At 37.5% G+C, this 24,426-nt stretch overlaps 1 protein-coding gene and 1 long non-coding RNA gene across 2 annotated transcripts in view; both read left to right on the forward strand.

The window, feature by feature from the left end:
- The window catches only part of helz (helicase with zinc finger), a 47,432-nt gene that overhangs the window by 697 nt on the left and 22,309 nt on the right, over positions 1-24,426 (forward strand). The window contains exons 2-18 of the mRNA XM_080302793.1: positions 3,765-4,010; positions 4,394-4,430; positions 4,934-5,058; positions 5,888-5,944; positions 6,369-6,417; positions 6,977-7,052; positions 7,935-8,133; positions 8,842-8,949; positions 9,300-9,441; positions 12,027-12,182; positions 12,385-12,655; positions 14,105-14,231; positions 14,381-14,593; positions 15,780-15,910; positions 20,258-20,437; positions 22,887-22,988; positions 24,174-24,352. Of these exons, the coding sequence (XP_080158919.1) occupies positions 3,783-4,010; positions 4,394-4,430; positions 4,934-5,058; positions 5,888-5,944; positions 6,369-6,417; positions 6,977-7,052; positions 7,935-8,133; positions 8,842-8,949; positions 9,300-9,441; positions 12,027-12,182; positions 12,385-12,655; positions 14,105-14,231; positions 14,381-14,593; positions 15,780-15,910; positions 20,258-20,437; positions 22,887-22,988; positions 24,174-24,352 (2,380 nt within the window). The 5' untranslated portion in view covers positions 3,765-3,782. The remainder of the gene's footprint in view (positions 1-3,764; positions 4,011-4,393; positions 4,431-4,933; positions 5,059-5,887; positions 5,945-6,368; positions 6,418-6,976; positions 7,053-7,934; positions 8,134-8,841; positions 8,950-9,299; positions 9,442-12,026; positions 12,183-12,384; positions 12,656-14,104; positions 14,232-14,380; positions 14,594-15,779; positions 15,911-20,257; positions 20,438-22,886; positions 22,989-24,173; positions 24,353-24,426) is intronic.
- On the forward strand, positions 16,251-17,343 carry LOC145429289 (uncharacterized). The gene is made up of 2 exons (XR_013909532.1): positions 16,251-16,629; positions 16,817-17,343. It is a non-coding gene; the product is annotated as an uncharacterized LOC145429289 (long non-coding RNA).

Below are 24,426 nucleotides of genomic sequence, written 5' to 3' on the forward strand. Positions count from 1 at the left end.
TCTTGCTGCCTCCTGCCAGTTAAGCTCAGGGAAATAAGTTTTTACAGCCGTATTTTGCACACGTTGCTGCTGACGATACTGTCAAGCCAAATAACGTTATCTGAGGACAACGGAGACAGTCGCGGTTGCTCTACAACTATTTTCCGTTATAAATATTAGCGTTTTCTTCCACTGTATATTGTAATCGTGGAGTCCCACGACTGAACACGAAAAATAAGACAGCTGCCCACCCGCTGCATCCCGCCAAACTATTTTTCGTTGCACCAGTGAAGTGCCAAGCACTAATATTAGGTAACGGATATCCCCACAGTAACAAATAGGGCTGTGAATCGCTACATTGGTTTTAAACTAACCCTACTTGATCGTAGCAAGCACTGCGTTAATATCAGTCGTGCATCTCTTTTGTTTTTTTGTCTACAATTCTGTTGTTCATCTTCCCATAAGCCATCATTCTCTGGTCAAGCAACTTTTAACTCTCAACTACTTTTGGATGATTACATGTTTTTTCCTTAGTCTTAAGACTATTTTAATTATTATATTTGCAGAAAATTGTTTTACAAATACAAACAGCTACTTTAAATTCAAATCCTAGAAGTTATTTTAAGATTTTCTGACATTGTGGATGAACCATTTTTATGCAAAATGCTCCAGACAATGTGTGATGACGAGGTGTGGCAAAATTGGTTAGTTTCATGTCTGCATGATGACAAAAAACTAGTTATACTAATCAAAAATGCATCTGTATTTTTTTATTTTATTTTATTTTTAAAGGAAGCGTTCACACCACGAGTTCACTTTTTGAAGATCAGCAGACCTATAATGTGTCATATTCCTAAATGAAAAGGCAAAGAATTAGCTGCTTATGGTCCCCTCCCTGCTTGGTTAGCTTATTTTTTTCTGACTCATGGAATATCTGTCCAGGCCAATGGTGACGATTGTGGTATTTTTAGCGTTAAAATTAATATAAGTGCAATGACTGCATTATTTGCTTCACATGTGCTTTTTGCGACAGTGAAAAAAATCCTTCAAATACATTATTGTGTGTCATGTGTATTACCATGTACTGCACATAAGCTGAAAGACTTGTCTCTCTATGGTCCTAAGAGACATGTTGAGCCAGAGCAGCTATTACTAACGTAGCTGTATGTTAGTAGATGTTGAAGAAGTGTCTCAAACACTGTTACAGGGTTAACAGACTCCCCCACTGCACCCACTGCCTCTTGCATGATTGATTTTGATTTTGAAAATATTTTTTTAACAATGTGTGAAATGTCAAATCCTTTTGTTTAATGTCTTCATCATGCGATGCAGGTATAAATTGCAATTTCACAGCTAGCATATAGTAATTTGGTGCCTCCTCTCTCTCTTTCAAGGACACCCTGTTCCAAATATGCCTAAAATTACTGTGCTGTAGGTGACAGCTTCCCTGTTCCTCTGAGGTAGTCAGAATCAAAATCTAAATTCCATACTGTGGTGAGTGCTTGGATTGAAATTGAGCATCAGCTAACTGTTGAAACTCCGTTTGCTTTGCACATAGCTATAATAGGGGCTTTTAGTGTAGTATTTTTGTGACAAAAGCTCTTTATCTGCCTTCCTGAGATAAGTTGCAGTTCTGGTGTTGAAACCAGCGTGGTTGGAAACCGGGCCAGAAGTTGCTAGGCTGTTATCCAAGGCTAAGCATTTGAGGTTTTGGCGTTTGACAGGAGTTCACAGTGTACCCTCCCTATCCTGGAAAAAAAAAGCCACTTTCTTGTTTCTTACATGTTGTTGTATAAGATATTAATTAGAAGTTGCTAGAAAAGCTACTGGTAACAGCCCCCCCCCCAACTCCAAAAGACAAAAAAAAAACAACACCCAGAACACGAGTACATTCATGGCTCAGTACATTTTCATTACAGCAGATGAAACTAAACAAAAGATATACTTTGAAACTTTAACCTTTTGTTCAAGTTTTGCATACTGTGAAAAAAGGTTTAGTAAATGAAGCTAATATGATTGCAACATATTTTTATGTATGTTTGTAAAAATATCGTGTTAAAAATTAAACGCTAGTGGTGCCACTTGAGTTTGAATATTTGTACAAAGCACAGTTGGTCTTTTTGTCCACACTGAGGAAACAGTGATTACCACTAGATAAAAGCAATGTTGGTCTTTACATTCAGTGTGACCTTTAGGATTTGGAATTGATAATTGGTTTTGGATGGTTACCAAATTGTCTAGATCATTTGAATCATGTGTCTCTGAACCTATGAATTTCCGTTATCTGTGCTATTATGTTTTCTCACAGTTAACACAGGGGCCTTTGTACTTCGGAATCACATATGAGGCTTTTTGAACTCCTTATTCTATACTATGTTTATATTTATTGATAATAAATCCACATTGATTTAGAAAATGTAGAAAACTTCCTATTCCTATTTTTTTTTTTTCTCTCCAAAAGTTGATTAGGAATATACAAAGTGAAATGATCGTACCCCTAACCAGAACCTGTATTGGCAGTGATATTGTAATTTTATCAAGATCCATCCTTAGTGAACCCCACAATGTGAGCAGGGAAGTTGTAGATTCCAGCGGTAGAGTAAGTTAAATTTAAAAACTCAGCGGATTGTATGAGTTGTCAGATAAAGTACACGTATAATGCCTTACCTGCTTTCAAGGTGCACTGCTGTGCTTTTCCCAGTGGCTCCCAGCCTGGAATTTTTGTTCCGGGAATCCAAGTGTGTAGACATAAGTGCAAACTTCTCACAGTACTGTTTTTTTGTCACGGGGCAATATCGAACTGAACGCTGTGTACTGATGGGTTGAGGGCAAGTACCATTACACTCCTAGTCCCAAAATACGCAAGTCTCATCAGGACAGATTGTGATGAGGTTTTATCTGAAACATTGTAAAAATAAAAGTACTGCTAGAAATTCAACATAAAGGTTATATTGACTTTTCCTCTGCATACTGTCCAGCATGTCCACTATCTTGTCTCAGCAATGCCCCTTTATTCTGGATGATCAGTTATGCCCATTATGAGTCAGTTGACACCAGACAGCTGACTCTACTACTGACTTCAGAGCTTGATCATAAAGAAGAATGTCTCTTATATTGCTTAAGACATCTCACATGACTACATCTTTCTCTGCTCTTTGCACATGTATTTCAATTTACACTGTGTAAGCACAGGCAGAGGTTGAGGTATGTTAGAAACACTCCAAGGAGTCTTATCCTCTGTTCTTGTTGATTTATGGCAAACATCAGTTACATGAGAACTTGACTCTTGCTTGTTGCCACTGTAAAATTACATTTTACTGTAGAAAACCTTTTTAAAAAACAAAACAAAAACAAACTTGTTCCAAATCAAAAGCCACAATATATAATTTATTATTAAAGTGAACATAATTTAATAATTTATGACTGTGACGTTATGTGGAGGGGAAAAAAAACATTTACTTTATTTAAAAATAATGTTCTGTGTCAACTACATGTACAAGTAAAAGCAAATAAAAATGACCTATCAAATCGGGAGTTCATTGGAAGCAACAGACTATATCTTACCCAAATAGCTGAATTCAGTTTTCAGTGGAAAGTTAGGCAGCTGATGTTGGCTGCGTTTTACATATTGTTTGACAATAATCAGGATGACAATTTCCGAGAGGTTGGAGAAAAAGAAAATTGTTATCTTTTGTCTAGCCCTGTTTTTTTTTTTTTTCTTTCTTTTTTTTTCTTTTTTTTTTTTAAGTGTTCTTATTTTTGTGCCGTTTGTGTTTTATTTGTAGACGGTTTGTCCCTAAGTCATGGCGGACAGGAGAGCGGAGAAGTCATGTGAAGAAGCCAGTAGATCGTTAGCCAGGCGGGAGTACGAGGCGGCAGTCAGCCATAGCACGGATGCCCTGGTGGTCCTTGCACCCCAACCCCCATCCTCCAGCAACCCCATCCCGCTGAGCCCTCCATCTCTTGTCGCCGCCGCCGGACCCCTCCGCAGCCGTGCCCTGCTCTACCGAATTGCTGCCTTCTTGCAGCTGGTGAGGACACGGCTGATTTTTACAACTATTTAACATCCCCCAAAATCACAATGTAGAGACAGAACTCATTAACAATAATAATGTGAAATATAAAATTATCATCTAATACTCATCTTGAAATTATTACATTACATTGAAATAACTGACCATTGTCCTTTGAATCAACCTTTGTGAAATGAAGAGAAGATTAAAAATGAGGAAACAGAAGTTTCTTCCAGGGTACTGTTAGGTCATCTTTGCTGAAGACTAAAATTAGACCTGTTGCTTGAGGCTGAAGATTATGGAAACTACTTAAGTCTTATAAGTCTGATAATGTGAGGAAGTATCACCAAGTATTCTCATTTGTAAAGGTCATAAATTTTCTCCCCCATTTCTGCCAACAGAAAAATTATGATGAAGCAGATGAAGACTGCAAACATGGTGAGTGGCAACTCAAATTGTAAACAGTACTGATACTGTAAGTTCGTGTAGTGTAATAGGTAATTTTGTACCTGTGGTAGAAGTTTCACCATGTCCTGACATGTTAATTTTGCATCTACTGTAAGTGTTATAGCTGAAAAACAGAAGAAAATAAATGTTTAGGTCTGCACTCAGGTGATGCCTGGGGTCAAAGATAGTGTCCCAGTGTTGTCAAGTGAGTCGTTTACTGCAGTAAACCTGGGGCATTGCTGAAGCTTGCGGCATAGAAAAGTATATGGTACAATGTAGCCTCTTTCAGCCTGTATGAAAATACAAGCCCTGATAATCCTAAAATGTCATGTTTTCATTGAACTTTTCAGAAAATCAAATCAGTCCCTTTCACTCTTTTTCTAGAGAGCAGGCATGCAGACTTATCACATACAGAACATTGAAAAATATCTAACTGACTGAACTGAATTTATTCTTTCCATACCCACTCCTCTTTCCTCTTCATCTTGTGATAGTCCTGGCAGAAGAAATTGCCAGGGGAGATGGTTCACTACAGGTGAACTTGCGCTCCATGCTGTTGGATGGCAGCCTGCAGGAGGTGGCCAGCATCCTGTCTAAAGCCTTGTATGGAGAGCCAATGGTATGATTAATGTATCTATAAATCGCATTCAAAAGTACTGTCAGACTACACATTGGTAGCTAGAAGGGTATTTAAAGTGCAGTGTCTAACATTGCCAATGTTCTACAGTTTTAGAATAATAATAATAATAATAATAATAATAATAATAATACAGGCAATGTTTTTATTGTGGTTTTTGAAGCAGCTGTCAAAAGTTAGATGGTTTTGGTTTCCACTGGCCATTGTTAGATCATACATTGTTTAATTTTTTTTTCTCAACAAATTACATGTATGTTAGTACAGATTTTAAACTTGAATATTCATTTAGATCTGGTGTGGGATTTTAAATGTTACCGTATATTTTGGATTAGGAATGTAATAGGCACTTTCTATGTGTAATGAAATTGTGAGGGGTTCATGGTCTATATAGAGCAGTGTTAAGCAGAAAGGCAGTTAAACTGTAAAATTTTCTGAGACCTTAAACATTCAGGAAAATCTTCATATAGCGGTGGATAAAGTCACTACCAGGAAGTGCAAATAAGCGATGAATCAAACAAGAGTTTTATTTGGCAAATAATTCACTAAGAAAGTGAATTGCTAAGTACCCTAGCTGTAAGGAAGCCATAAATGCATGAGCCAAAGGCTTATTTGCGCTTTTCGATACTATAATTTGTGACTTGTTGCCAGCAAACTCCAGGTTACATCGCACATACATTTCACATTCCACTGATCTAATATGGAAACCTTTGTAGTGCCTACTGTAATGATGATGAAGATCAATTTTGCATGTTATTGTTAAAAAATGACTACTAATAAAAAGGACTAAAGTAGTTGTTTTCTTTCTCAACAGAATGGTATTGTTGCAAAAGACCTGAGCAGATTAAAAATGCTCTTCTCTGAAATAGAGGTACGTGCCTATTGTTCGTCATGCTCCTTTGTTCCAGTCATGTGGTGTTTGGTTTTACAGGGAATTCTTCAATGCTTGTAGATGGAAATAATTAAGATTTGGTTATAGCCAAAGTATCTGTTGTTTATTTGTTCCCGTGCAATATGTTTAATGCCTAAGCTGATTGCATGGAGCTCGAGCTGTTTTTACACATGAACAGAGGATAACCTCAGGAAAGTCAGATTGGAACATTGTCCAAAGTTGCCCTTTCTCACATTTAATGATGGATCCAACAATCTGTGACATTTGCATGCAAATGTGCAACTCCATTGGGTAATGCCTGGAAAAGTTAAGGGCATGCATGTATCTCAAGTTACTAGTTGACATATTAGAAATAATCTACGCACCACCTCCAAGCTCCTCATTCTGCCCCCCTCTCTGTCAGGCTGTAAAAGGAGAGATGGCACCAGAATACACAGATGACCAGGATGAAGGTAAGCAAATGTGTACCATGACAAAAAAATCACATTAATGTTGTTTTGTTTTTTCCCCTCTGCTTATCTTGACTGGTGGTGCAATATGATTATAAGCTTCTGGCTGAAATGGACCTGTGTGGCACTGTAAATGCCTGAGTGTGTTTTTAAGGATGAAAATACTGTATGGAAAATATGAACGCACATCTTCATTTAAATTATGAAATTCCAGCTCCGATTATGCTTGAGTTTAAAGGCAGATCTTCTTCACAGTTTTAAGTATGTAGGCTGTGATTTGTAGCTGTCCGTCTCTCTCATACATACTGAAGGACAACAGACAAACTTAAAAATAAAAAGAACTGGCAGTGTTTAAAATTAAACATAAATGTCTCTTAATAGAAGACCAGCTTGTTTTTAAAAATTGAAATTTTTAAAAGCTAAACTGCAACAGCCAACAAGGCGACATCCAGCAGTAGCAACAATCCCAGCATCATTTCTCTAGAAATTGTATAATCTAGTTAGCATTAATGGTTACACTTTTCTCAGTCTTACATTGACCACCCTGCTCATATATTGACAGAGGTCCAAGATGGCTGGCGGTTCCGACCACCTCCAAGAGGAGTCACGAGCAGTGAGGAGTACACCCTTTGTAAAAGGTAATGCAAATTGTATGGTTATTTGTAAGAAGTGAGGAATATCTGTAAATTTGTATATCTTTTGATGTGTTACTGGGGTTATAAAAGCAAATGCATGTAACAAATTGTAAGGAAGAATTTATGATTGGTAGGGCATAAATGGGAAGAAAAAGTACTGACTATTAGTTACTAAATAGTGGAAATGAGGTGGGATTATATAAGATTATATATGCTTCTTCCTACTCCTTTTTGAGCGTCAGTTGTAAGTTATTTATAATTATTACTGTTTTGTTCTAATTTTATTTTGCTTTCTTTTTTCTCTTTAGTGTTATACTATTTTTAACATGTTCAAAATAAAGATACAGTACAAATACAAATGTATCTCACACTAAATGTTGCAAGGAAAAATATGCCATGACTTACGCTTATGTTTATGCAACTAACGGGCATTTGCTGTCATCACACTGAGACTTCAGAATTTGTGATTGTAGTTAGTTCTGTGAATTTTCATTTTTGAACTCTTTACACCAAAGGGGTCTCCTTTACAAACAATAATATATTTTAGATTTTTGTGGTTGATAATGGTTTGTATAAAATTAACCAAAATTGTACATTGAAGTACAGGAGGGGTGGGATGAGATGGGATGTGCCTTTTTGAGTCTGCACAACTTAAAAGGTAGAGGAGATGGGCACATGAAATTTTTAACTACATTGTGTCACAGTCAATGTACCAACTATTTTTAAATGTTATACTTTTAAACAACCAGCATCACAAAACACACCGAGAAAGCATAATATAAATTGGGAACAAGAACCGTTGAGTATTCTGAAACATTTTATGAAGTAAAACAGTTGCTTGAACTAACATGGACCCACCTGAGCATACTTTTTATTTCCCTTTAGGTACTTGGAGCAGGGCCTGTGTCGGTATGGGGCCCAGTGTACATCAGCTCATTCGCAGGAGGAGCTTATGGAGTGGCAGAAGCGCTATGCTTCACGCCTCATCCGCCTCAAACAACAGCAGGAGAGTAAACACTTCACCGAAAACTACATGGAGACCTTAATAGAGAAGTGGATGAACTCCCTTTCTCCAGAGAAAGTGGTAAGTGACATTGTAGTTCATGCAAACTCAAAAGTGGCACAGTGAGATAAAAGTGAAAACACTGTGCGAACATGAATGTGTTCACTGCTATTTGAAACCATTCTAACATGTGTTCTGATTAAAAGCCTCTGCAATTTCTATATATATCTACTATATAAATCTCTCAAATATAAATATAAATCTCTCAAATTTACTACACATTTCCAGCATAGGTCCTTATTTACATATGCATCCACACAAAAGCTTTGAATATCCTAATGGAGGGTTGTTTTTTTTTTTTTGTTTGTTTGGTTTTTTTTTTTTTTGGTTTTTTTTTTTGCCGCCCCCATTGGGTATAAACACAGCTATTAACAGATATGTGACCCTCTAGTTCACTTCTTAAGTCTGTTTTATTACGGAAAACACTCAAATACCTCCACTACATTTAAGATATTTTAGAAGAACAATGCATCAAAGATTATGTTTTCTTTAGGAGTGTCAGTGTTGAGCACATACTCACAAGCCTTTAATATTATTTGGCACTCTGTATCTAGCTCTTAATTAATGTGTGCTTACAGTCAGGGATACCTAACTTTTGCTTTCATTAATATTTGATGCGTAAATTAACTTGGCTTGCAAAAATATTGGCTAACCGTTGACCTGTAAATGGTTTATGAATAAATAAGCTGTGATGGTATGTAACTAACCATGGTATTTTATTTCTTCTAGCTAAGTGACTGTTTAGAAGGAGTGAATGTAGAGACCACCTCTAGCCTGTCTGTCACCGTCACCACCAAAAAATCCTCCCACTCCTGGGTCTTCTCCTTGTTGTGCAAGGTAGGATGAAGCATTGAGTGTTTGATCATTTGTCATTGTGGAGGAGGAACATGAGGGCCGTATGTGGTGATGTGTTAAGCACAATGTTAAGTTACATTTTGTTTATTTATCAACATTAATTCATTTTCAGTTGAATGTGACAGTTCTTCCACCATTTGATGTCATTAACAGTTGCACTGGTTACTCTCTGCTCTTTTTTTCACTCTGTGTGTGTTTAAAAGGACAAAAGAATCACATTGTGTTGTTACAATTATCCCAAAACCCATAGTCTGTGCTCCTTGGATACTTGGTATATTAACCATCTGTTAATTTTGTGAAAGTCCTGATTATCTTCCCATTGCTCTGTACAGCCGCCTAGAAAGCTGTACCGGATTGCTCTCCTCTATGATGCCCACCGACCACACTTCTTCATCACAGGCGTGTCAGCTGGAGAGCGGCTCCAAGGTGTTCCCAAAGGCTGCCAAGAGTGGACTCCAGGGGAGGAGACAGCAGGTGGGTCATAAATTTTATGTTATGTTATGTTGTGTTGTGTTGTGTTGTGTTATGGTCAAACATGAGCTATCAGGGGATTTTTATTTTCAAATGTATTTTTCCAGCTTCATAAGGTTTCTGATTCCATTTTGTCTGTATAAATTATATGTGTCAAACTTGTATGTTTCATATAATCAAAAAATGTTAATGTTAGACAAGGATAACCCAAGTAAATACAAAATGCTGATTTTTTTTTTTTCTCTTTTCTTTTTAAATGATGATTTTAATTATTTTAAATGATGGTTTCAATTATTAAGGTAAAAATGGCCAACCAAACTCACCTGGTCCTGTGTGGAAAAGTTCCAAGGCGAAAATCACTGCTGACCAAACCCCCCCGTTGCGTTTTTTTTTGTGTTTGTTTTTTTCCCCCCCACTCCCTCCTCTCACCAAACCACCAATATAATTTCCTCAGTTGCCTCTTCCCCCTCCTCTTCTACCAGTTGCTCCATCTATGACTTTCCAACAGTCTCGAGTCATGTCGACTGAATCCAGGGAAAAGGGCAAAAAAACCCCAAAAAACGATGTTGTGGGTTTTTTGGGTTTTTTTTTCCTGTTGTTGTTTTAAAAAAATATATTTTCCTCATTGACATGTTTCAAAAATGCTGCTTGTAATTTTCGTGAACGATGCAGTCTCATGAATCGCCAAGTGACAACACTGACCAGCCATTCAGTGGCATGCAGACTTTTGACATCACATTTTTGGATTGTCTTGGATAAATCCAATCTTGGCTATTAGGTGAGAAGGAGAAGGTAGTGCAGGGGAATCCCTTAGTGGTTTTATGGTGATTGGACTATCTGTCTTGAAGACTATAATTTATGCGTCTGCAGAACAGTGTCTCCAGTGGTGTGCAGCTACAGATACCGTGGTGTGCAGCTCAACAGTAAGTTGGACTGGAAGAGCTACATGGAGGCAGTGTACAGTAATCAGGGACAAAGATGGCTTTATTCCCTAAAGATGCTAAGGGCATTCAACATCTGCCAGCCCTTCTTGCGCCGTGTCTACTCTACAGTGGTGGCCAGTGCTCTGTTTTTTTTGATGCGGTCTGCTGGGGAGCAGAGTTGACAAACCTGTAAAGAAGGGTGACTCTATAGTTGGGTGTAAACTTTAGGCAGTCCAGCAGGTGGTGGAGAGAAAAAGACTTTTGAAGTTGGAATCAGTTAAGATCAAGCCTGCATACTTACTCCATGCCCTGCAGGTTATCAATAGTAGAACCTTCAAAAACTGACTGCACCTAAGTGCAAGTCTGAGCACCTCAGGAGGTCCTTTATACCAGCTGCTATGAAGCAGTTTGATGCATAATGATGATATGATTTTTATCCACGTTTGCATATTTGCACATTACTTATTGGCTGTTTTATTTATTTGTATAATGTCAACTTATAGGAATTATTACTATTGTTTTGCTGTTTGTGATTTGTGGTCTTATGGCTGTGTTGAAGCTGCCATGCCAATGTAATTTCTTGTAAAGGATTAATGAAGGATCTTTGAGTGGGCCAGAATTCCTCCAGTGTGATATAAAAGACTCATTTGCAGTTACCGCAAGAGCTTGATTGCCAACAGCCAGTTATTAGCTTTAGATCCCAATTACTTTTCCACATAGTCATTAATTGCATTTTTTTTTTTTTTTTTTTTTTTTTTTTTTTGGATGCAATACAAAATTTTGTTTAGTCTGAAACCTCTGACAAATATGCAAAAATAGAAGGATAAGGAAGGGGGCAAATACTAGCACTGTACATACATTAGTCAATGCCTTGTGTGACAGAGCTACCACAAGATTTCCATATTATATAAACTATTAGTCCTTTTATAGGTATTGACAAGCTTAAACATGGAGAAGTCCAAAAAGTTTCATTTAGATTTTCTAATATTTCAAAACTTCTAAATTAACAAGCAAAAATCATTTCATTTATCTTTGTTTATTTTTATTGACTTCTAAACTTGAATATGCCAAACTGTCTGTTCTTTTAATTATTGTGGTTTAGTAACAGTGCAAATGGACAAATAGTGAAGTTCTTAATCAGAAGAGTACATGTACAAGAAATTGTAAACAAAGTTCCCAGCATTGCTAAATTCCATTAGCTGACTAGCCAGGTTGCACCTCTAGGTCTGTATGGCTCTGAGTTGTTTTTTGTGTTTGCTTGTTGTTGTTTTTTTTCATAGACCAGAGGCTTGCTAGCTGACAACCTCGGGTAAAATTGTGTGTATTGTGTGGGGGATATCTCTGACAGTGAAGATTCAAATATTCAAAAAGTCTGGTTGTTCTTGTTAGCGTGATCACTTTGCTGTGTTTGTGTACTCCTTGGATTCTCAGTCTGCCTCCTTAGGCAACTTTTACCATGCTGTTCTACTTATGTAGTTGTTGTGGGGGCTTTGACCTCCAAAAATATCTATATTTTAAAACATTGGTAGAGACTGTATATCAGTGGTGCATAATATGTATTCCTCGTGTTAAATGTATATATTAAATTTATGTGGTTAGCTCTTTCTTTTTACAGCACAGTGGAGTGCTAGTTCAAATGTACTTAAACGTTTCCTCTTCTCACAGTGGCAGCAGACAATGGCCTGGACCACTGTGTCTACAAGGTTGCAGTGGGTTTCAGCACAGAGATCTTTGGTACCTTCCGACAGACCATTGTTTTTGACTTTGGTTCAGAACCTGTGCTAATGCAGCGGATCATGGTGGATGCTGCCTCTATTGAAGGTATGCTTTAAAACGAGCATCAATGCATAGAAAAGTCTGTTGCCTCTTATTAGTGTGTATATCTGATAAAGTTTTAATTCAGATAGTTTTGTGTTTAAAGATGATACCTGGATAAAAATTTCCAGATTTTTTTTTTTTTTTTTAAGTCGCAAAAAAGTAGCAATTAATGCTTTGACCCATTTTGCTGTTCTTTGTTCTCTAGACTTGGAGCACCTGTTGGCAGCCAGACAGCAACTCTTGATGACTGCGAAACGCTGGGACTCATCCTGTAAAACCATTGTTGAATTCAGTCCCAATGAGACGATGGCTGAACTGGAGCGCAGCCTCCTTTCCCGCTATCAGATACCTCTATCAGCTGACCAGCTCTTCACCCAGTCAGTCCTTGACAAGACTCTGACCAAAGACAACTACCAGGCCCGACTGCACGATCTGCTCTACATAGAAGAGATTGCACAGTACAAAGAAGTTAGCAAGTGAGTACATACATATTGAAGGTTTCTTAATTCTGCTGTACAGTGCAAATAAAAAAACATTTATATGAAATTTGAACATAAAACTTTGATTGGAAAGTTTATTTTACACATGAATAAAATCAAATGCGACACAGTATCTAAAAGTACAGAACAGCAAGTTTTATACCATATTATGCACTAATGTTCCCATATATATTACACATGCACTGCCTAAATGTACAAAATATATTAAAAAGAAATGTATATACCAATATAGATTCTTTTTTCTAAATTCTGGGCACTATCAAGTCTTTTGCTATTAAATGGCAAACCACCACAAGGTGTCAGACTTAACCTTTACTATATGCTTGCTCTATGCATGTGTGAGAGGGAGGGTGTGTTTCTCACAGACAGCTTTACTAAAAGTGCTAGTGCCGTTTAATAACGGCTTTGAGGTAGCTGAAAAGAAACTGGTTTACCCTTTGTTTGCCAGCTGAAATAAGCACACTGCTGGTAAGTTGAAACGCAGTGTAAACCCTCATTCAGTGAAACAAGTACAGTAGACCATCCATAGCACACAGGACATAATAGCCATTTAAAACACTGAGTTTCAAGACTGTGTCGTTTGAATAGTGGGTGCCTTTCTGTTGTTATGGCTCATATTCAAAGGGCTTTTAATCTCCAGTATTTTCAAACTCCATATGAATAATCTCTTTGAAGTAATCTGGGTTTTTTTGCCAGGTTCACATGCTTGGGTCATTCAGTTTTATCTGGAGACATTTCTTCAGTTTTGAGAGAGGCACATTCCTTGTACCTGGGAGGCAAAAGACATCAGCTGATTATCTAGAAATAAAAATTGAGCAAATAGAACCAGTGCAGAGTTTTTGCCCTGTTTGATTATCCAGCAAAATAACTAATGTAAAATCATAAAAATAACCTTCTAAGACTCCGTTTGGTTGTGTAACATCACTGTTTTGCTAATACACTATGTGTCAATTATCTGTCACAAGTTCATCACATAATATTAGTTCTTGTTTCATCATGTCAGAGTCACTCATAAACAATCCAGAACTGAACTTTTTTTCTTTTCCTTTTTCTTTTTCCCAAAAGACCTTGAATTTCAATAAACATGTGCATGGATACATTTTGTGCCAATGTTTTTCGTTCAAGAACCTTCTTGAATGTTTTTTGGTGATGTATTTAGTTGGCCTTGTACTCTGATGTTTAGATGGTTTTAAACATCACATAATTATGTGAATATATTGCAAAATTGTATATTCATAAAACAAAACGGGTGAAACAAAACAGTTCCAGTTTTGTTTTCTCTAAATGTTAAATTCACCACAGCATTCATTATGACAATGATATATTTGATTAATATGTTTTTCAGTATAATGGCTTTTGTTTTTGCTTTTTAAATGGACTATTCAGGATAAAAGTGTGCAACCCATGTCTATGTTTGTCCCACAGGTTTAACATCAAGGTGAACCTGCAGCTCGTCACTAGCTTTATGCTGACTGGCATTTCTGTTGGAGCAAAGTATGCTCAGAATGGACAGCTTTTTGCACGTTTCAAACTCAACGAAACACTTTCTGAGGTAAGTTGTCTAACTCTAATTTCAGCTACCATACTGCTTTCCACCTTGTTTTTTTGCCGTTTCACTCAGAGTACTACTTAGTGGCACTATATACCAAGAACATCTGTAAGCTAGCTATCTTGAACAGTGATTTCTGTTTTGAACACCAGGACACACTGGCTGGGCGGCTAGTGATGACCAAGGTAAATTCAGTTCTGCTGCTACCTTTGGGCCGTGAAGCGATCAACAGCCAGCCGCCTCCTGGAGTTAAAGAGCGTGTTTATGAGGCTGTGATTGAGGAGAAGACTAAGGATTACATCTTCCTAAGGATCTGCAAGCACTGCTGTGAGGAACTCGGGCTGCAGCCTGACAGAGAACTACAGGTATGGTGAACCACACTTCATGTGCTTAGACATGTGGCATCACCTACATTAAATAAGGTTTGGTGAGGGCTGGTAAATGCTCTCTTATAAAGCATACTTTTTTCCCACATGCAGCCTGAGAACATCATTCTTGTCATGTGGATTTTCTAACCTTGAAAATTTGAATGAAAGGTTCACTGCTTAATTATAGTTTTCGCAAATGATTGCAGAGGTTTCAAGGAAAAATGTGTCTGTGTTGTGCATCCATGTCAACACTGATGGAATTGTTTTGGAAATTTATTTTTGCAATAATGCTATCTTCACCAGCCTCAGCTTGTTATTTTGCTTGTTCCCCCCAAGCCTGAATGTAGTCAGGGGAAACAAGACACTGTGTTAATGGTTATCAAAACAACTCCTCATTCTATCACTGTGGGAGCATAATCTTCTTTTCTTCTGCATATGCTTCTCCTGCCTTCTTATGTGCTAAAATTCTATTACCCTGTCTCCTCTGTGGGTTCTTATTCCACACAGCCTTTGAGCTCTTGAATGTCTCTGACTTTCTGTACTCTTGTACTCATTGTTTATTTCATGCTTAAGCTTTCATGTTTTTTGGGGGTTTTTTGGTTGTTGGTTTTTTTGTAAATGGTTTTAGATGTTTTCATTTGGCTAATAAAAAGTGGATATATAGTGCAGCGCAAGCATGTCTTTTCAGACTGTTAATTAGACTTGCTCAGTCATAAGTGTTGCAGGTGGCTTTCTTCCAAGGTTTAGCAATTTTTGAGAGGATTAAGAGAATGGGATACAGCGAATTTTAGTTAAATCTTAGTTTTGAATGGACAAGAATATCCAGCTCCATAGCAACTGCACAGCTTGTGGGCTTGATTTGTTGGTTTAGATGGTCATTTTATCTGAGCACTTGTGTATATTAATATTTAAAATGTTCTCACAGATGCAGACTTTGCAATGTGATGCAATTCATTGCTTGCATAAAATAAATTATTTTAGTAAAAAAAAAAGTAAATTCACATCATGAAAGAGAATCATGAGCACAAGCTTTAAACCAAAAGATGCACACAAATACCTTAATGAATGAATGAATTGAATGGAATTATCTTTATTTTTGTTTTAAAATTTTGTATGATTTCTTGGCATGGATGGATATAGACAATTGTGTTGATAAACAAGCTCTCTGTGTTGTGTCTGCCAGGTGGAGCTCCAGTTCCAGCTGAACAGACTGCCACTCTGTGAGATGCATTATGCCCTGGATCGCATCAAAGATAATACTATCCTTTTCCCTGATGTTAGCCTTGTCCCTACTATCCCCTGGAGTCCCAACAGGTGTGTACTCCACCATGTACACAATGTCACACACATAAGAACACACTTGATGCATTCATTTTTATGATAATGCATTGATTGTTAGGGCACTAAAATTAAATCAGTGGGAACTCAGAGACACAAAAGTTACATATAAATAATAAATAATTGGGATCAAAGGAAATTTTACTTTGTACACATGGCATGCTGCTTTATGTTGCTTTTATACTGAGGATATGACTGGCAGATATTTGATCTAGTAAAGGCTGCATCTACTTTTAAAAGTAGATGTTTAAACGTTTACGTTTAAAAGTGAGGGAAGATATTTGCATGCAGCTTTTGCTTTCAGATGCAACTAATCCTAAACACATTTATTATAACTCTTTTAATACGTCCACATCCTTATAGTTTGACAGATACTCTCACAGAGGGGTCACCACACCAAATCAAAAGTTAAATGAAGACTTCTCCTACTTTTAGCAATTTGGAAATGCTCACAGCTGCCTAAGCTTTAAATTTCTCTGGTGACAGGTGAGGGAAGTGAGACAGTAATCTTTATTGACAAGAGCAAAAGTCAAATATAATCCCTGTGGTTGTCATAGCTGCTGCTTTATCTGAGCTCCATAATAGGATTCGTGTGGATTTTTGTTTTAATTGGAATTTGGATAAACGTGGGTTTTTGATTAAAGAAGGAGCAAGAGGTGAATTTGGCTTTAGTTTAAAAGCACACTTTCTTTATGGTAGGTATTTGTGTTTTAAACATTTGCCTAAACTGTGGAATTACCGGGATTTTTGCATTGATTACTCAAACGTATGGCCTGACGTTTATGTGAGTCCCGTTATAGACAGTCACAATCTGGCTTAACTAATAACTAACAGTAATTTAGAAGTCTCTGTACTAATGAGTTCATTAAGCACTACTTGCAGCCAGGCATTTAAGTTAACGAGCTCATATTAGACGTTGATGTGTTGATGTGGCAGCTCTTTCCTTATTTAAGGAAGGCATCGTATGAATTTTGGTGAAGTCTACTATATTCAAAAAGATTTATTGGTGTGAGCCATGCCTTCAAGAAAAACAACTTTCAATGAAACTTCACAGGATGCTATAGCATGATCAAACTGTTCAATCAAGATGAAACTATAACAGTTTATTTCTGAGTAGTTATTAAAAACATCTAATGGAGGTGCTAGAGAAGGTTCTGCAAGTCAGATAGTTTAAGGCTTCACTCAGTCAGTTACTTACAGGGATTACTTGGTGTATTCATTTTAGATTTTGATACATACAACTGTGTATTATCAGTTTAGACAAATTGGTTTTTTGGGGGGTTTTTTAAAAAAAAAAATTCATAGAAACTTAGACATTTTATGCATAATCTGTTCAGAAATTCATTCAAGTAAAGTGGTTCTGATTCTTATCTTTTAACTCAAAGTGTCAATAAACCCATAATAGTGTATTAGTAGTGCATTTAAACCTGATTTTTTTGTTGTTGTTTTTTTTGTTTGTTTGTTTGTTTTTTGTTTGTGCATCTTACCCTAACCTCTTGCTAACTTTAGTTAGTTTTGGTAAGAGTTTATAGGACTAAATGCAGACTTTGGTGTGTAGTAAAGGTTGGGTGATATCTAAAATTTTTCCAACCGACATTCATCAGTCCAATAAATGATGATAGGCAATAAGTTTACGGATGTGAAGCAAAAAGAGCCGTCAGGAGCTAAAATTAAACCTTAGACTAAAACGTTAGGACAGGCTTTTCCCCGCAGCACGCCGTGTAATAAATACTCAAAGAAAACGCTACAACTTATGTCTAAAAATGTATAGTGTCATGCATCGGTTAAAACATTCGACTCCAGGTACATGACGCCCAGCTGGAAACACTTCACGCAAGTCGAGCTGCCCGAAATTCACAGAATTTACAGAAAATGTTAAATTTTTGTGATTTATATCGTTATTTATATCGATAGATGTCTTATATCGGGATATGAGATTTTGGTCATATCGCACAGCCCTAGGAAAGGGCCATCCTAGAACTAATCCCACAAAGTTGGAAGCATGAAATTATCCAAAATGTCTTTGTATTCTTGAAGCATAAGGACTTTCTTTTACTGGAACTATTGGGGTTAAGCCCGATTCCTGATAACAACTCCACACCATAAACCGCCCTACACCATATTTTACACTTGGCAAAGTGCGATCAGACAAGTACTGTTCTTCTGGCAACCGCCAAACCCAGACCCGTTTACTAGATTACCAGACGTTGAGTGTGATTCTTCACTCCAGAAAATGTCTTCACTTCTCTAGAGTCCAATGGCGCTGTGTTTTATAAAACCACATCAAAACTTTGCTTTGTGCTTGATTATTTTAGGGTCGCTGCTCATCAGCCATTCCATGAAGCTCTCTGCACAGTTGAGCTTAAGAACCAAATCAAAGAATTTCAGTGAAAGAGCCTTGACTTGGTCTTAAAATTTCTTTCCATTACAAATTGCTTACCTTTAATAAGTCAGATGTTTTGGTTTATAATAAATGGTCTGCTTTGACTGTCAGCGATTGGCATGTCCTAATTATTTATATCAAGGTAAGGTATGAAGGAAACAAAACAAAATGCTTGTATAGAAAGTCTTGTTGGGATTCAAGAGTTGAAGCTGTTTGTAACTTGTAGAATATTCCTTAATGTTATGCATCCCTTTTTGTTACGCACACACACTTGTGCAAATGCTGAGATTTCTCTCATTCCCCCAATTACAGCATCTCTCAGCTGGAGTTCAATCAATTGACTCTGGGGGATTCACAGCTTTTGACGATGCAGTCACCATAATGATGATAGTGATGCATGGAGACATGCACGCATGCTACATTTACAGTAATTCACAAGTATCAAATCAGATGTGAATCATTTTCTCCTACCTTTCTGTCTTGTTTAGCACACAAATTACAACTGCTTAGTTGTGAATATTTACTGGTCATTCTAAAACTACATGGAATTTGAAAAGTTATGTTTGTTGCACATTCATAGAAATGCATTCAGACACGTTCCGTACCATGTTTCCTCTGGAGAGCTAGTTTCATGCAGTTGTGAAACTTGCATGATATATGACTTAATTTGACCTGGCCATCAGACACATTGGCATGTCTTAGTTTGTCTAATGAGTCAACTTCATAACACAACACAAATTGATCAAAAAGAGAAATGTGCAGGGTGTTTAGTTTTTCCTTTTTAAACTTGTAACTGTCCTCCTGAGATCCAGCCTATTCATTATGTCGTCTGTAGTGGACAAAAACAGTTAAACTGAAAGATACTACTTTTTTTTTCTCCCTCCATTCTCAGTAGGATATGGGCAAACATTGGGTCACCTGCACATAACAACTAGATGAGGTTTTATGATATCCCATTCTTAATCCATAGATATTAGCATGGAATTTATCTCCATTTGCAGCAATAACTGCTTCTGAGTTGGCTCTCAAAATTTTGGAATTTGTCTGTGTGAATTATTGACCATTCATCCAGAAACCCCTTTGTGAAGTCAGACACTAATGCTTGACAAGAAGCCCAGGCTCACAATTTTGTTCCTAGTTTACCCTAACAGTGTTTGGTAGGGTTGAGTTCTGCACTTTTTGCACAAGTCAGTCAAGCTCCTTCACACCAGACTGGTCTAGCCGTGCCTTATGGACCTTAATTTGTGCACTAGGGCACAGTCATGATGAAACGTAAAAGACCCTTCAATAAAATGAATCATTATCAATTCCCTTCAATGGAACTGATGGGCCCAGGCCACCCCCCCCCCCCCCCCCCCCCCCCCCAAAAAACAAAACATAACCACATAGAATTATCCCCTCTCTGCCAAACTTTATAGTTTGGTGAAGGTGATGTGGAGATAACAGTCCCAGACTGCTAGCTGAAGTTGCGATGGAGTGCTTTACACTTTTTGGTGCTTTGTACTGTTCTTGGTGATGTAAGACTTGAATGCAGCTGCTTGTCCATGAAAATATCATGAAGGTTCTGGTATCCAATTACAATACCACACTCAAAATTCATTGTGCTCTTTGGAATGACCCATACTTTCCCAAATGTTTGTAAAGGCAGGCCTGGTGTTTCATTTTTTGTTTTGACACAGCTGTAGCAGTGAGACTGAAAACATTTAAACCCACATTTCTTACCCCCTTTCTCATCTGCCCCTCATCTTCCATTCGATCTTTTTATATTATTTTTAGTGGGACATAGACAAAATAATTACATGGGCATACTGCCTTTTTATATTCAAAAGTAATCTTTGTTTATAGTGCAGTATTTTACTTGAATGCTTGAGTTTGAAATGTTTTATAATAACAGTTGATTTGGTCATCAAAAAATGCCTCCATCCTCTTTCCGCCCTCAGGCAGTGGGATGAGCAGTTGGATCCTCGTCTGAATGCCAAACAGAAAGAGGCCATCCTGGCCATCACCACACCCATCTCTATCCCTTTGCCCCCCATTCTTATCATTGGGCCCTATGGTACCGGCAAGACCTTCACCCTGGCACAGGCTGTAAAGCACATCCTCCGCCAAGACCACAGCAGGTTTGCGATCATTTTCTTTTCTTTTCTGTTTGTGGTTTGTGATCGTTTGATCTTCTTCTCTGTTTGTTTGCATGTTAATTTTTTAAGATACATTGAATTATTTTTAACAGATAGGATTCCGCCCACCCCAGATCCCTGATATACTCTCAGCTTCTTTTGTATTTGTGAATGAATGTTTATGAAGTTCTAAATGTAATGTTTACAATGATAGATGGAGCACTTTTTTTTGTTTCAAACTGTAGTTGTGAAGTGCCAAGTAGATAGTCGCTAGTTTTCAATAACATTTGACTTACATTAACTAAATGATTCATAACTAATAACATAAGGTATTACATTGGTTGCCATACCAGCAGTAACCGCCTGATGATTGAGTAGTAAACTGTAAAAAGCCCAAGTACTGCATTTTACATATAAAGTCAAGTTTTGTAATACTTAAAGCTAAGATAAGGAGGCTATAATTTGAATAACACAGCAGGACTGTATTTTTACTCCACTTTCACTGTGAAATTATAGAAATACTATCACATCTGTCAGTAAAATTAACCTAAGACGAATGGTGCATAATTAAAGGCACAGCTAAATGAATATACAAATGAATAAAATATCTTTTTTTGTATTCGGTACAGCAGAGCGATTTATAAAAGCAGGCACTGGTGTAATTTACAAAATTGCAAACTAAATGATGTTTTAACAATGAAATATGAGAACTTTTTTTCCCTACATCTTACGTTTAATCTTTGTTTTGTTTTTTTGTCATTGAGTAAGTTTCCTCTGCTTCATCACTGGTTAAAAGACAAACTTGATAAACATTAGTGAAATATTACAAATAAATGGTTTCAATCACCATCATATAAATATAGTCAGCAACCTTGATCTCACAAGCAATCGTTTTTGCAGATTACTGATACTCCCTGCTATGTATCATAAAGTGTCAATGGGGTATTTGTAGGGAAATTTGAAAGGGAAATGTGGATGTGAATCAAGTTAATATCACTTATAAATGCAGTAGGGGAGCTCAGTCAAAAGAAATGACAGATGTATCCTGGGGCTGGGCTGTGCAGTGGCCGCCGTTTTCGTTTCAGTGGCAGTCACTGCCTTGGGTTTGACCTTTTTAAAGTTGAGAAATCACAGTGCTATAAAGTGTCAAACTGTGGTGTGTGTCTGTGCGTGTGTTGGAGCCTGTGTTGTGCTGTGTAGTTGTCTATGGTTTGTATTGTCTAGGCCATATCACTTGAAGACAAACTCTGCTGGTCATTTGGACGAATTTGTGTCAATGTGTGGTTGATGCACATGGTTAGTCTGATTGCAACACATTTTCAGGGCCAGAATGGAAGTGCGTGCCAACTATATTGTGATCAATCAAGCTATGTCACTTCAGTGGCCCACACAGTGTTGTATAACAACAAAACAGTGTATGATTTTCTTCCATTGGCATTTTTCATCATTAGTAAGCTCCCTCCCTGTGTAGATACCCACAGGAAACTTTGCAATTTCCCGTGTTAGAAGCAAACCGATGTAGCACAAGCACATAAATGGTTCCCTGGTCTTTATAAAAAATGAATGTAATATCTCGGACAGTGTCCCCTAACAAAAGTTACCATTTTGGTTTTTAATAAGAAAGACCAGGATGTGTATGTGTAATGCAAGAGAGAAAACAGCCTTGGAAAATGTGTAGCAATATAATATTCATTCCTCAATTCACTCTGAATACATTTAATATTCTGTGGTTAAGATGAATTATAGATATTTTAAAAGCTATGACAAGGGGAGGTGAGCCCATGGATTAGTGCTTCTGGCTCACCATATTTTTAAAAACGTTAACAAGACCGTATATCGACCCTGGTCAGGTGTGCTCAAGATGTGAATTACCGTATTTAATATTGGAAGCTTTCTCTGTACATCTTTAGCTGTGATGCTGCATGAATGTTTAAAAGTGTAATTATGAACAGGAGTTGTTACTGCTGTCAGGGTGAACAGCTCTGGGTTTGCTGTCCCGGATACTAATATCAGTTTACTTTTTAAGGTTTCTACTGAAAATAGAATGGTATAGAGATGAAATAAATCCCTTTTCTTTATTCCTTATATTTCTGTATTTGTATAGCATTAGTGAATGCAGTTTAATCATGAAATATTATAGATAAGGTATAGATATACAAAAATAATGTTATACTATGTTTTTGGGAAAGCCAAGTGCTATTAATCAAAATGAACTGATAGGATTCACAACCACTGTTTTGTTATTTAAAAAAAAAAAAAACCCATGCAACTTCATTATAAACTTTTTATTAAAAAACTTATGAAGTGAAACCATTTCTTAAGGTAGTTTATGTGCCACTGTACCCTGGTAATAATTTATTCTTGCTGCTGGTTTTGGAAGATATCGATACAGTGTTTCAGCAACTGCGTATGATGATTCATGCCTACAGTTGTTTGTCTTTTGTCTCTACAGGGTCCTGATCTGCACCCACTCCAACAGTGCGGCTGACCTTTACATTAAGGACTACCTTCATCCTTATTTTGAAGCAGGCAATCAGCATGCCAGACCTCTCAGGTAAAGAAACACGCCTACGGAACAAGAGATGGCTGAGGGGCAAAACAAGCTTCTCGTTTTCTTTTGTAGCATGTAGTATGTACAGTAGATAAAACGTGCTGTAGTGCCCCGGGGGGAGCATTATATATTGGATTTTAAAGTGTTTAAGTCTCTTTGCAATTTTATGTTGTAAAATAATACCACATAAGCTAGTGTTTGTAGATGCTGAGAAAAACCTGTCAGGTACAGGTGTTCATCTTCTTGGTAAATAAATAAAAACAGTTTTAGTAATGTATTACACATCTCTGTAGTTTACATACTTTGGGTTGGGTGTTTTTTACAGAAGTGATAAGTGTTTCTAAAATGACTGGTATTTCTACCTTTTGCCCTATATGTCAGCAAAGACCATTCTAGCTGGATAGCATCAATAAAAACTCAACTAGACATTAACTAGATGAATGTTATTGGGCACATAGTCAGAGTTATACATCCATGTACGTGGGTTGTTTTGTTTTTTTCTGCCCTGCAGTGGTAACAAGCAGACGTTTGTTGACTTGAGGGATTTGACCTCATGAACATTCCGGCTTTTCGAACTACTCCTTAAGACAGCAGATATACACTCAAAGATACTGACAGCTTCCTTATACTGCATCATTGACTTCTAATCACATTTCAGCAGTGCCAGAAGTCACCAAAGACATGGAATCAGTGTGTTCCTTGACCAGGCTGGGGTTAGGCTGTGTGTTTGTGTTTTCACACACAAGCCTGGAGACCATATGGGCAATCAAATGACTTGTTTCACATGAGCAGTCGGTCTGATTTCTAGAGCTTCCAGTGTAATTCCTCCATAAGCATTGGAGCCTCCTCCTCTTGGGTCCACTTGTCTGCTTTGAGTGAACTCAGTCAATACAGAAGTTATTTGAATATTTAGGGGCAGAGTTGAAAGTCCACCACTGCAGAAAGTATGTCCAAAGGGTCTGCTCTTGGCAGCCTTCTGTGTGGATAAGATTGCGCTCAGTCTGAGGTGCACATCAGATATCATGTGCAGTCATGCATTTTTACAAGCATTTCCAGTCTATCTGCTTTTAAGTGAGACAAAACATATAAAATTAAATGAAAATTAACAGTTTCATTCACACTGAGACTTGAGTATTTGCTTTTTGTGATTGTAACTCTTGATCTTTCTGCTTTCTTTGCTCACTCCAGGGTATACTTCAGGAACCGCTGGGTGAAGACGGTCCACCCAGTGGTCCAGCAGTACTGTCTCATCTCCAGCACACACATCACTTTCCAGATGCCCACAAGGGAGGACATCCTCAGGCACCGCGTGGTGGTGGTCACCCTCAGCACCTCCCAGTACCTCTGCCAGCTTGACTTGGAGCCTGGTAAGTCGTATGAAAACAAACAAACAAAAAAAACCATTAAGTCACGCTGACCTATTGGTTGAGGCAGCCATTGT

This window comes from Astatotilapia calliptera, chromosome 6 (assembly GCF_964374335.1).
Source record: "Astatotilapia calliptera chromosome 6, fAstCal68.1, whole genome shotgun sequence".
NCBI lineage: Eukaryota > Metazoa > Chordata > Actinopteri > Cichliformes > Cichlidae > Astatotilapia > Astatotilapia calliptera.